Raw genomic sequence first — 13,459 nt, forward strand, 5'->3', positions numbered from 1 at the left:
CCTTCCCTGCGTCGTGGCTCCTCCAGGAAGCGGGGGAGCGAGCCTGCAGATTTGGGGTGCCTCTGGGGGCCAGTGGAGGGCACAGTGGGGGACGCCATGCCGTTGGGGGGACGGCCCCCTCAGATGCCTCCACGCCACTGGGTCACCTGCTGAAGGGCCGGCTCACACCCGGAAGCCCAGGACAGGTGGCCTGGGGGCAAGAACCCCCTCAGGGCAGAACCTGGAGAATCCCATTTGGGAAGAGCGCGCCATGCACCTTCCTGCAGCCTCGCCTGCCCCCTGAGCACCCAGATCCAGACTGACCGCCAGGGCCCCGTGCCTGCTCTGCTCTTGGGGGTCCTACCCCTCCAGGCTTCAGCCGGCCCTCGACAAAGCCTGGACAGAGACTGCTCCCTCGGCCCACCCCTGGGCACAGAGCCCACCCCGGGGCTCAGCTGGGGCCCTAGGGGGCCCCTTAAGGGGCAGCATCAGGAGAAGCCACTGCAAGTTCCCAGAAAAGCTCTGCCCTGGTGTCACCGCATCCAGCCCTCCTTGGAGGCTGCTGGAGACCCCACGCCGGGTGAGAGGAGCTAAGGGGCTGAGAGCCCCTCCTGCACAGACGCTCGTGAAGGAGGACCCAGGAGAGGTCGGCACTGTTGCCTACACGGGGACCCGAAGGAGGAAAGGCGGCTCCGTGAGCGGTTACCCCAGGACAGCGGCACAAACCGGGACGCGGGCCCCCGGGGTCCCCGCCGTCCTGCAGGCGCTTTCTGGGTTTCCAGGCTCCCGCTCCCGCGGGGGAGGCAGGGCAGCCGGGCCGGGCTGGCGCGGGGCGCTGGCCTCATTAGCTGCCTGGCGGCCTCGGGGCCAGGGAGAGAGCGTGGAGCTTTATTTTAAGATTCCCATTTACTCAGAGGGGCCCCCAGACGGGAGCGACTTGGGTCCCAGGTGGGGAACCTCCCAGGGAGCGCACGGCGGGGCAGCGGGCAGGAGGGACACCACGTGGCCCGGGCGGACCGGGCAAGCCAATGCCCCTCCACGGCCCCTCGCTGGGCATCCGCCGGCCCTCCTGACCTCCCTCCCGTCCAGGGACGCCACCTCCCTGTGGAGAGAGGCCGCCCCTTCGCGGGGCGGGCCTGGGCCCCCCACGCCCCGCCTGCGGCAGGGACACCCCCGAAAGTGCAGGCACGTCCGTGCTCCCCGGGAAGGGCCTGACCCCACGAGGACCTGGCAACAGGCCCCAGAAAGTGGCCCCAGCCAGTCCCGCGGCGGGCAGGCACCTGCCCCTCCCGTTCCCGCTGCCATGGCGACGCGGGCGCTATAGAAACACCCGGCTGAAAGCGCGCAGGACCCGCAGAGCGCTCCCACTTAGTCACCCTGGGCTCCACAGCCCTGTAATCCGAGAAGACAAAAGTGATCAGAACACACATCTCCCCTCCCCTGGGAGCGAGCCGCTGACTCAGAGCGGGGGAGGGGCGTTCCAGAAAGCACCAGCTCCTCGGCGTGGCTTTCCCACGTTTCTCAAAACCCCAACGAAACCCCGACGCCGCCCCAGACCGCTGCAGCTCGCGAATGACAGTGGAATCCTTGGCCCTTGGCTGTAATCACGACCCCAAGGAGACGAGCAGGGGGCCTGACTCGCTGGGTTGTCCAGGAAGGAACGGCCAGAATCAGATGCTCACAGCCGCATTCAGGCACCAGGCACTGCTGGCAGCAGAGGGGCTTCCCTGGAGCCTGCCGACCCACCCCGTGTCCTCTCCCTGGTCTGGTGGACCAGCCGCCTGGCCACGAACAAGAAGGCTGGCCTGGGGTCCACAGGTGACGGGCAGTGGGGCAGTGGCCGTGGTTCAGCAGACCACTGGACGTGCTGACAAAAGCTTGAGGCCCACAGACCAACCCAGGAACACACGGAGCCAAGGCCTCAGGGGGCCACCAGGGAGTGTGCCATCCGGATCTGTGGTCCCCTCTGCTGGCCAGGCCCTGGAGGGGTTGGAGCTTGGATGCCCGTGCCCACCTTGCTAGATGACCCCTGCCAACTCGACCCCCTGCTCTCAGTCTCTGTGTCTAGAAGCCGGGGTTGAGCCAGCTCAGAGCCACCCGACGCAGAAGCGCCTGCCTCCCGGGACCCCGACAGTTCTTACAATGCAGGATTCCCATCCCATTTCCTTTTTCTGTGTGTTTTAGGGCCGCATCTGCAGCATATGGAGGTTCTTCCCAGGCCAGGGGTTGAATCGGAGCTGTAGCTGCCAGCCTACAGCACAGCCACAGCAACGCCAGATCCGAGCTGCTTCTGCAACCTACACCACAGTTCACGGTAACCCTGGACCCTTAACCCACTGAGCAAGGCCAAGGATCAACCCCTTGTCTTCATGGATGCCAGTCAGGCTCGTTACCACTGCGCCACGACGGGAGCTCCACTCCCACTTTCAAAGACTCGGCAAAGCCTCTCACTAGCAACGTCGTGAAATCACTCCAGGGCCAAACGAAACCCACTGAAACCATCTTCGCCTGCTTCTTTCTGCGTCTGTACGTGGCTACCTCTCGGTGTGCCTGGAGGTGCCCTTGAAAGCCCTCCCCTCCCAGCCCTGACGGCGATACCCCGGCTTCCCACGGTGCTGTCCAGGGAGATGGCCCGGGCCCCACGGCTTTGTCTGGGGGAGGGGCCGGGGCGGGGAGCGCCCCCCAGAGGACCCGGCATCCCCACACCGTCTCCGGACATGGAGCCCCTAGGAGGATCAGCGGCCTCCGGCGTCTCCCGGGTGTTTCCAGGAGGCCCCTCACTGCCAGGAGGCAGTGGCGCCGTGTCCACAGGGGCCTTTCACTCCAGAGTGTCTTAAAATGAGAACAGCAGCCGCACAAGGGCTTAAACCACGGCCGTCAACTCCGGCAGTAACGGCACCAGCCTCTGCCGTCAGCCTCGCTGAAGGTCTAAATTACCGTTATTTGGTTTTCGCCTTGTTAATTACACACCCTTTAAATAGAAGCCATCTCTCCCCTTCCTCAGACCGTGATCTGGATGCGCCTCCGGGAACAAGGGGACCCGGTGAGGGGCACAAGCCCCAGCACCGCCTCCTTCGGTCGGCGCCAGGCCCCGGCGACGCCCGCACCGCGTCGCAGAGGGCCCGGGAAGGGGTCAGGGCAGATCTGGGGCTCCCTGCTCTGAGCCCCTCGTCACCGCAGCCCTGGGCGGGGGGTGCTGGGGCCTCAGGCCTTTGACCTCCAATGAGGAGCCCGCCCGGCCCGGCAGCTCCAGGCGCTGGGCAGCAGGGATGTTCCAGGGCCCTGGTCCTCCGCGCCCGGGCAGCAGGTTTGGCCCACCTGGTGGGTGACCCCGGCCCTGCCGAGGCCCAGCCACCGGCCTCTGGCCTCCAGCCTCCTCCTCCTCCTCGGCTCTCACCTCTGCCTCAGCCCTGGCGGCCCTCCCTCAGCGCTCAGAACCACACCGGGGGCAGGAAGGACGCCCTGCCTCCCGCACACCCTGTGCATCCCAAAGGCGCAAGCAGCTGCTGGGTCCTCCCGTGTCCTCCGTGACCCTCGGAGGACGAGGGCTCCTGTCTGCTCATCTCCTTACCAGAGCTGCGCTGCATGCAGGTGGGGCCCAGGCCAGCAGCGTGGGAGACGTCCTCGCCAGAGTCCCTCAGGGTCTGCGGGGGTCAGGCTCCCAGAGCCTGCCCAGCCCCACCCGGGACGCTCTCGCGCTGGCCACACCCAGCCCTGGGGGCCAGCGGCCAGCACCATCCCCCTGAGCGCTGCTGAGAACCCTGATGGTGGGGCTGCGGGGCAGCCACTGGCCGCGTGCCCCCGGGCCAAAGAGCCAGGTTGCTGGAGGAGGCCTAGGGCCACACCCTGCTGGGCTACGGCACGTCCCCCACCGACTGTTCCCTGCAGTGCCCTCCGCACCCAGGGGCACAGCGGGCAGCACCTGGCCTGGCAACATGACCAGAGGAGTGGGGAGCGCCCTTGGCTCTGCGGTTGGCACTTGCCGCACTCCCTGCTTCTAGAAAGAACCCTCTGTCCTAGTTTGCGCCCCAAAGGCCTCTCAGTGCCTGTTCCTGACCTATAATCAAAACCAGTTTTCTTGGTGGAGATCCCAGAGCAGCCGCAATTATCAGCAGGTCCTGAAAACGGCCGGCTCTGACCCAGTCCCACTCGGGGGCCGGCCGCCGACAGACTGGCGGACAGACAGGCATGCTGGCTCTCCTCCCGAGGGCAGGGTGGAGCAGCTCCACTGCCCACCCGAGCCCCTCACCACCCCGGGACAGTGACCGCCAGGCACAGCCCATCCTCCCGGCAGCTTGAGCCGCTGGCCTGGCTGCTGGCGCGAGGGGACGCGCCTCTGCCGTGCCAGCAGCAGAGGGGCCTTGGGGAAGCGTGCAGCTGCTCCAAGGGTCGCCCTTGCCTAGCACCCAACCCACTGTCCCAGGCGAGGGTCCTACACGTGCTCAGGTTGGGGAGGGGAGCAGGCGGGCCAGGGACTCCAGAAGGCGCACTGACCGCCCCAGGGATCGCCCAGCACGGGAGCTCTGAGCTCACCCACACCTGAACCCACTGGAGACCAGAGCTGCAGGGCGGCAGCCATCTGGTGTCCCACCACCCCCAGAGGAGCTGCGGCTCCCTGTCAGCCCCAGTGCCACCTCCACCTGCCTGTGCTACCCACTGGGCTGGCTGCCTGTGAAGACCCCTGGGGTGCAAGGGACCCTGGGGACTCCGAGAGGCTCCAAGGGAGTGGGGGGGCATCAGAGCGCGGAGCTCATGGCTCAGGTCTCAGCCGCCTCCTGGGGTCACTGCCCCCCTCCCCCGGGGCCCCAACGAGCTGGGTTCCCACCCCACCCGCTGACTGCGCATGCAGCACATCTGCTGGGAGCAAGCAGGTCCAACAGCAGAGACGTCCTACCGGTCCAGGTGAGGCTGGAAGGACGGAGCTGCCCCTGCGGCTAGTTCGCTACCTGGGTGGCCCGTGCGAGGGCTGGGGGGTCAGCGGCTCTAACAATCGGTCCTGCTCTTCCTCAGGAAAGAGTGTCTCAAACCAGCCGCATCCTCGGCCAGAGCTTCCCGCCCCAAGCCAGAACCCCCTCCAGAGGGGGCGGGGCCAGCTCAGCTCACCTGCCTGCTGCTGGGGGGCGGGGGGGGGGGGCCCACACCAAAGGGCCCCCAGCAGCCATGCCTCAGAGCAGGTGTCAGACCCTGACTCCCGGCCAGGTCTGCAAAGGGGCCAAAACCCAGAAGCAGCCCAAGCACAGGACACCTCAACAGGGCAGCCGGGCAGGCCAGAGACGGCCTCTGGGGGCGGCTGGCGCGCCTTCCGCCGACTCAGCACACAGTGGGCACCCACCTCCCAGCACAGACATGGGGCGAGGGCCCACGGCGCTCTGGCCTGGCCTCTCGGGTCCTGCCCCTCAGGAACGAGAAACACAAGGACCGTCCCTCTGCCTCCCACCTTGGAAAGATAATCAGTGTAACGGCCCGTGCCGCCTGTCACCATGGGACCAGCCTGTGCCAGGCACCGAGAGGGACACTGAGGAGCACAGCCCCCAGCGCCCCGGGGGTCACGGTCCCCTGGGCCAAGCCCGGCAGCGCAGCTCCCAGGCGTCTAAGGATGGGGGAGGAGGACAGTGGGCCTGTGGACGCAAAGCGGGGACCGAGAGGATACAGAGGGCGGGGGGGTGGTGACCTGGTGCTGTCCCTGCTCAGGGAAGGCGGGGACCCGCCTCGCCAACAGGGAAACAGGGCTTGGAGCGGATGTGGAGCTCCCATGACCAAACCCGACCCGACAGCCAGGGCCGCGTGGGGTAAACAGGAGGCCACCAGGAGCCCCGCCAGGGCAGCCGGGCCGCGCTGAGGACACGGGGCAGAGGGGAGCCTCGGGCGGGGGCTGACCCTTGCCCTGGGCAGGAAAGTCAGCACCGCTGTCTCCAAGGCCCCGGGGCACCAAGGAGGATGTGGTGGCCTCACCGCGTGGGGGACCCACCGCCAGGGCCCCCACCCGCCCGTCCGGAGAGACGGGGCCTGCACGGCAGGGGGCGCCGAGCCCACCCTCTGGGCCCTGCCCAGGCTGGCGTTGAGCGGGCAGGGCCCCCCCCCTCCAGGAGAGAGATTCTGCAGTGGGTGGAGGGGGTGGCAGGCGAGGGGGGCGGGAACCCGAGGCAGCAGAGTCACGATGACTCAGGCCGTGTGGCTCCGTGCCGCGTGGGCGTCGACAGCCACCTACACGCAGCGACGCGCCGGCCTGTCACCTCCCAGCCTCCCAGTCGCAGGAGCACCAGCGGCGGTGCGGGGCCAGCTCGTCCCGGCAGAGGCCGCAGCCCAGGACGGGGCCTCTGAGTACGTGGCCAAGAAGGGGGACAAGACACAGGCACCAACAACCCAGAGTGAGGCACCGACACGCATCTCACGGGAGCTGAACCTCGAAAACACCACACTGAGCGCAAGCAGCCGCCGCCAAAGGCCTTTCCTGTGGCCCGAGCCCAGGCGCGCAGCCGGGGTGACGGCGGGAGGGCCTGCTTACAGCACCGGCTTCCTTTGCGGGTGGTGAAAACCCTGGGAACGGACTGTGGTGACAACCACACGAGCCTGCAGAGGCTCTCAAAGCCCCTGAGCTGGGCGCTTTCAACAGCTGAATTGAATAGCATGTGAATTCTCTCTCGGCGAAGCTATTACCAAAAAAAAAAAAAAAAAGCACTCTGAACAAGAGGCTGAACCCCTGGCTGAGCCGGCCCCCCCTTGTCCCTGTCACCAGGCCGCAAACCAGCCCTGGGCTTCCCTCGGGCCGCTGCGGAGACCACCGCCCTCCCAGGCAGGGAGCAAGGCGTTCAGAGCAAAGGCCACAGACCAGGAAAGCGGACACGCGCGGGCTCAGGTGGGGGCGCGTTTCCAGCCGCCGCCGCCTCACAGCCCCGCCCCCGCCCCCAGGAGGACACAGGGGGCTCCCGCAGCAGCACTGGCCGGTCATGGGCGTCCTAGGAGACGCACCCCACACGGGGAGGGGCGGGTCAGGCAGGAGCCGTCGCCGTGACTCTAAGGCCCACGTCTGAGCGAGGAGCCCCGCGTACACAGGGGCACAGAGGCCGGGGAGCAGGGGGCCTGCCTGGCTACACTGCGTGCACACGGGCACATGCTCCAGAGAGGCTCACGGGCAGCGGCGTCCAGGTGGCGGGTTGTGGAGGCGTGGGGTGCCCCAGGCTCACCGCCCTGACAGCTGGCAGGAAAGGCAGGGCCTCAGCTAGAGGGTACCACTGCACCTGCAGCCAGGGGGCCGTCCTGTTTCCCCTCCGTATCTGAGACGTGGGGCTGGAGGGCAGCGTCTGCGGGCCTGATCTGTGTCAACCGGCTGCAGGGTTCTGGGGAATCGGGGCATCGGGGCCGTGCCCATCACGGGCCACGCTGTCCTAAATGCCTGCCCGCCCCTCCGCATAGAACGCAGGCCACCAGGGCTGCCTCCCGCACCCTGCGACGCCAGCTGCCACACACCACGGGGCTGCTGTGTGCTGAGCCAGTCAGCGTCTGCCTGCCAGCAGCTCTGGAGCGAGCAACCACCCTGGAGTCAGGGCAACAGTCTGGGGTCTCTAGGGCGGGGACCCCGGGGACAGGCGGGAAGAGCCCCTCCGTGTTTCTGCTCCTCTGGCAGAGCCTCCGCCCCCGCCCAGGCTGCAGGCTGCCGCCCCAGTGCACCCCACGGCGGAGCGGAGCCTGGCCCTGCCCACTGCCATCGGAAGGGGTGGCACTCAAGCCACTCAACTGTGCGCTTTCAATGGCTGAGAATCTGAGCGCGCTGAGCCCAGGGGGACAGACAAGCAGGCTCCTGTCCCACACCCAGACCAGAGCTGCCAGCCCCCTCGGGCCCCTCCAGCAAGAACCCCTGTCCTGTACGCGGCGGTGCGGCCGAGCCCCACCTGCAGCTCCTTGTCCGAGTACTTCTGCGGGTTCTTGCTGCCCTGGCTCTTCTTGCGGAGCTTCTTCAGCTCGGCCTGGCACTTGTCCAGCGCATCCCCTTTGCTCCTTTGCTCCGTCTGGTACTTCTTCAGCGCAGCCTGCAAATCAGACGACAAAACGCAGTTGGGGTGGATCAGCACATCCCTCTCGCCCGGAGGGTAGCAGGAATCACCCAGCTGCAAACCCCATGGGGGCACCCCAAGGACCTCAGCCCCGCCCCCCAGGGATGAAGACCAGGCTGGGAAAGCCAGCCCAGCCTCCCCGTGCCCATCCCGCGTGGTGGATGGTGCAGAGACGACAGGGCAGGGAAACGGCACAGGTCAGAGGAGGTCAGGCAGGCTCCTGGGGGGCCGCTCACACCGTCCTCTTTATCGAAAGCGGCTGAAAGCCCAGGGCAGTGGAACCAGGGTCACGGGACACCAGACTGAGGGTCCGCCCGCTGACGACGCTTAGCCGCACACAGGCGTGTGCATGAGAGGGCCAGCAGGGACCCCTCGGGACGGGGAGCTCCCAGGAACCGGAAACCCTTCGGGCCGAGGGAGGGTTCAAGCACAGCAGCAGGCCCCCAACCCCCCAAGGTAACCCAGAGGGCGGGGGCGGGGCTACTTACGCTCAGGTACCTGGAGTCCAGCTCCACCTTCTGCTCCAGCTGCGTGAGCAGCTCGTTGTGAAAAGACTTCAGCTGGACACGGAGAGAAAGCAGCGGTGAGCTCTGACCTGCGGCCCAGGGTGGGGGCCGCCGGGGGAGGCAGGCAGCCACCATGACTGTGGCACCTGGCACTGGGCACCCCAACGTGAGAGAGAAGCCCTCCGATCCACGACCGTGCAGGACAGTGGGCCCCACGGAGCCAGGCAGCCCCAGGACCACGTGCTAAACTGAAGCTGGACCCTCGACAGGCACGGAGGCTCTGCCTCCCCATGGACCACAGTGACTTCAGACACAAGCTGACCTGAGCCTCTGACCTGCCGGGTGGGGGGCTGGAGGGTCTACAAGTGGGGCATATGCCTGTGCTTTCCCAGGCCCGCACCCCCAGTGTCCCTGCCTAGCCCCTGGCCAGCTAGGCCACGAGACCCCATCTGGCCGTGCCCTCTCCTCCTGGGTCCGTCAGTACATCCCCGGCCCCCACAGTGGTCACCTTCCCGGTGTGTGACCTCTGTCCTGGGCACGGCCCGGCCTTGCTGCGTCTGACCGGAGGACGCAGGGCCGAAGCCCGCGCCCAGCTCCTCCCGTCCTCTGAGGGGGCTGCCCACCTGCACTGCCATCCCTCCAGGGACCGCCCTGGGCCCGTCACTCACCATTTCCTCCAGCTGGTTCTGAATCTGCCTGTGGACCTCGGCCATCTGGAAGAGCACGTCCCCTGGAGGCGGATGGCAGCAGAGAAAGCAGCGGGAGTGAGCTGCGCGGAACCACTGTCCCGACCCCCCTCCTTGGCCGGACGGGCACCCTGGTCCGGGGGCCAGCAAGCTGGGGGCGCCGGGGGGGCACGGGTGGAGGGGGAAGGGTGCACCTCCAGGTGACATGGCCAAGAGAAGATGGAAAATTCCAGAACGGCGGGGATGCCAGACCTCAAGTGCACAGGCTCGTGGTGGCGGTGGGGGCTCGCTGCGGGTGACCCCCGTGAACACAGGCGCTCCCCTCTCTCATGCTGCCAGGCTCCACCAGCCCACCCGCCCCAGACCCAGATGACGCCAGAGCAAAGGAACCCCCTTCAAGGGTGCCCGCTTCCAAAGACCCTCAGGGCGGCCGCCCACACCCGCAAGGCCCATGAAAGACCCCTGCAGACAAACGGCTATTTTCCTTCTCTGCAGAGGGTGGGTCTGGAAAGGGCAGTCCAGGCTGCATTCGTCCCACAGGCAGATATTTGCTAAGCGGCCGTTGCCAGAGGCGGGCGCTGACCCCACACTGTGGGCACAGAGAAGGGCCCATCCCCGTCCCCGGGGGCGGCCACCTGCTGACGGACCCTGTCCCCAGGGCACTGTCTACACCTCGATGGCCTCCTCTGCTCCCGTCCAGGCCACGCGGGGGTCACGTGACCAGGGATCCTTTGGAGAGGCACCCCTGTTCCCCTCGAAACCAGCTGGAGAGCAGAACAATCTCAAGGACCCCGCCTCAGAGGACGATGCTACCTGCCCTCCAAGGCCCCAGGGTCGCACTCCCTTCCAGAAGCGCAGCTGCCTCCGATGACCACAGGGCGGGACGACCACTGACGGCGACCCCGTGCCTCACGGACGGAATCGCCAATCCTCGGGGCAGGCCAAGGTCAGCGGGCTGTTAAGCGGCCGCAGGGCTGGTCTCCACCCTGCAGGGCCCGGCGAGGGTGGCCTCTCCAGCCACGGGGCGCCCCCGCCCACAGCCTGAGTTCTGAGTTCCCACTCTGGGCGCTGCTGGGCTGGGTTCCCGAAGGCCTGCCCCCGTCCCAGACACGCGGATTTCAGTTGAGAGAGGAGGAAACCACAAGAGTGCTTCGGGGCGGGGTGGGGGGGGGTCACCTGGGATGCGCCACCACATCGGGAGATGGGGGCACACTGGCAGGACCACTGGGGCTTGGGGTCAGACACACGTAGCCAGGCTTTGTCCAGCCCGCCCCGTGCCAATGGTGCCAAGACCCTTCCCAGGCTCTGTGTGAGGCGCACAGACACCCCCCCCCCGCCCTCACCCCCGCTGAGGGGAAGAAACGGCCCAGCCCTGCACCAAAGCACCACGCTGCTCACAGCCGCAGCGGAGAAGGGAAGTCACCCCGGCCCGGCCTGAGGCCCCGGCAGATGCAGGGAGCAGGGCCTGAGCCAGAGAGCAAGCGGGAGCGTGTGGGTGAACATGTGGGCGCTAGTGCAGTGTCTGTGCAGGTGGGTGGGGGCAGCAGGTGCGTGGATGCACAGGGCGTGGGTGTGAGCGTGTGCGGCCGTGCTGTGTGTGGGTGTGCTGAGTACACACGTGATGACGCGTGTGAGCCCGAGTCGCCCCCGCTCCCAGCGGCCCTGGGCGCTGCTGTGCCCCGTGGACACGCGGCTGTGACCAGGTAGCCCACAAGGACCAGGGCCAGCCACACAGGGCCTGCCTCCAGGACCACGCCCGCCCAGGAGCTGCAGGGAGAGGACGGGCAGGCGCACAAGCAGCCCCCGGAGCTCCTGGGCTCAACCCCCAGTTCAACGTGATGACGCCTACAAGGGCTGCGGACGAGGGCAGGGCCTGGCAGAGGGGCACGTCTATCGGGGGCCCGGAGGCCCTGGGAGTCACATCCACTCCGGCTCCAAGCAGCAGCCCGACCTCAGGACCTGAAGGTGCTGCCAGGCACGGCGGGGCAGGGAGGGGCCGTGGCGGAGGAGGGAGCGGAGGCTGACCAGCCCCAGCAAGACAGGTCTGCCTCATCCTCTGCCGGCCTTGACCCTACTCCCACCCATCCCGACTGCGGGGGGGTCACTGAGTCAGGGAACCGGCCAAGGACAACGGGGACAGAACAGGGCATGAAGGAGCCTGGTCCCTGTCCTCGGCTGAAAGGGACCCACCAGGACAGATACAAGCAGGCAGCCCAGGCGACAAGGCCAGGCTGCCAGCAGCCTGCCCGGCGCAGCCCCCACTCCCACTCGGGGTGAGGCTGACACCGCCACGGCCCCTCACTGCTCCCACCTGATCTGCACGGCGGGCACCCCGCCTTGCGCGTCAGGCACAGTGCGCGGGAAATCCAGACCCACACGTCACCCTCTGGCCCCAAGGGTTCCCTCAAGAACTCCGAGTCCGTGAATGAGACTCAGAGCAAATGCCGGCAGAGGAGCTCACGCTGCTGGTCACGCCCGAGGCCCCAGAATTATGTTAACACCCAGACGAAGCTGAAAGGACGGACTTCCTCAAAAGGCCTCGGACAACTAGTTCAAGAATGTTTGAAAAACACTGACAGCACACAGCAGATCTTTTAGAAACGGAAGTCCTGTTGCCAAGAAGACTGCGTGAGGCTTCTGAGGGGTTCTGGTCACTGACCCCACCCCAGCTCTGCTCGCTGGAGCCCCGGCCTCAAGCCTCATCTGTGCCCCCTCCTGGGCATGCATGGCAGGGAGCTGGCGCAGGGCTCTGAGCAGCAAGCCAGTGGCCAAGGGAGCTGGGCTGCATGGGGGGGATTTCAAACTGCATTTTACAAGCAGGTGCAGGAGGCCACAACGCATGACACCTGCACAGCAGAGGTGCGAGTAAGTGTGCCACCACCAGGCACTGGACCCAGCGGTGCTGTGGGGCACACTGGGCCAGCTGCAGAGGACGAGGCTGTGCCCAGAACCAGGCACCAGGGCCGACACTCCCTTGTCCCTTTATCTCAGCCCCTCCAGATCCCCCAGGGCGGGTTCCAGAAGGTTCTGGTTTGTGGGTCCCCTGGGCCTCCCTCCTGCTCTGGGCTCAAAGGACAGCATGACGTAGCGACACTGCCCTAGGCCCCCATGGCCCCCACCCTCCCCAGGACACCTTCCCACCCCCAACCCCCACCCGTGAGAAGAGGAGGCCTCACTGGAAGCCTAGGCTGGGCCACAGCACAGGTTTAAAATAGCAGCCCCGCCAGAGCAAACAGCAGACGGGTGGGGTAAGTCGCTAGAGACCACCCCCCGCAAGGACCGCCCGCGAGGAGTGTCAACAGAGGGGCAGCAGGTGAGAGGGCTGCCCAGCCACACGGGCCCCGGGGAGGGGGCAGACCGTGGGGGCAGGGACAGGGGAGGAGACCGGGCGCACCTGGGACTGTGCGGCCGAGAAGAGGCGACCCCCTCCTCACCCCACGGGGCGGCCACACACCCCCAGCTCAGGACCTTCAACGCCCGGTGCTCTCGGACGGGGATGCCGCGCCTCTGGGGTTAAGACGGGGGTGGGGGGGGGAGTGCCATTGGCGACTCTCCTCCCCCAGCAGAAGGCAGGGGCTGGGGCGGCCGGCACGCTTGCTCACACACACACACACCCTGTACTTCTGCCAGGATACGGGCCACGCGTCCCCGCGGAGAGGCCAGGGGGCCTCCAGAGCCAGGCTCGAGAGAACTGTCCCCTAGGGCGGTGGCCTCGCCTTCGGAACAGGCAGAAGGAGCTGGCCCCGCCTTCTGGTGGCAAGACAATGCTGGAGTTGGGCGGCTGGACAGGGAGGGCTGGAGCCCAGGCCTGTGAGTGCCCCCGAGAGGCCACTCCGTCCCCAAGGACACTCTCAAGGTCAAGCAACCACCACCTTGAATTCCAGGAGAAGCGTCCCCATCAGCGGTCGCTCCCCTCTCCCTCCAGCCCCAGGCGGCCGCGAATCCACGTCCTGTCTCCACGGGTCTCCCTGTCCGGGGCGTTCCATAGCAGCGGGGCCCTTAACACGACACAGGCCCTCTGTGTCCGGCTTCCTCGCCAAGCACGTCTGAGGCTCCAGGCCTGGCCGTGTGTCAGCGCTTCGGCCCCTGGACGGCTGGATGACGGCCGGGGAACAGACCTCTTCGGTTGTCCACGGACATCTCTCAGTGGACATTGGGCGTTTCTGCTTCGGGCGCTTACAGCGGCGCCAGGCCCACCGGCTCTCCCCGACGACAGGCTTATTCGAAGACAGATCTG

At 67.2% G+C, this 13,459-nt stretch overlaps 1 protein-coding gene across 18 annotated transcripts in view; it reads right to left on the reverse strand.

Annotated features, from left to right (window-relative positions):
* The window catches only part of BAIAP2 (BAR/IMD domain containing adaptor protein 2), a 63,446-nt gene that overhangs the window by 20,693 nt on the left and 29,294 nt on the right, over nucleotides 1–13,459 (reverse strand). For all 18 annotated transcript variants that reach the window (XR_014820545.1, XR_014820547.1, XR_014820546.1 and 15 more), the window contains exons 4-6: nucleotides 9,205–9,266; nucleotides 8,519–8,590; nucleotides 7,869–8,006 (exon numbers count right to left, since the gene is read on the reverse strand). Coding sequence is in view for 11 of the 18 variants with exons in the window: in XM_084983325.1 (XP_084839451.1) it covers nucleotides 7,869–8,006; nucleotides 8,519–8,590; nucleotides 9,205–9,266 (272 nt within the window). In the remaining 7 variants the exon portion in view is untranslated. The remainder of the gene's footprint in view (nucleotides 1–7,868; nucleotides 8,007–8,518; nucleotides 8,591–9,204; nucleotides 9,267–13,459) is intronic.

The sequence above is a fragment of the Sus scrofa genome, chromosome 12, assembly GCF_054392235.1.
Source record: "Sus scrofa isolate SSC_HxYL_T2T_F1_AM1 chromosome 12, Sscrofa_HxYL_maternal_Yorkshire_Landrace_v2.0, whole genome shotgun sequence".
NCBI classification, from domain to species: domain Eukaryota; kingdom Metazoa; phylum Chordata; class Mammalia; order Artiodactyla; family Suidae; genus Sus; species Sus scrofa.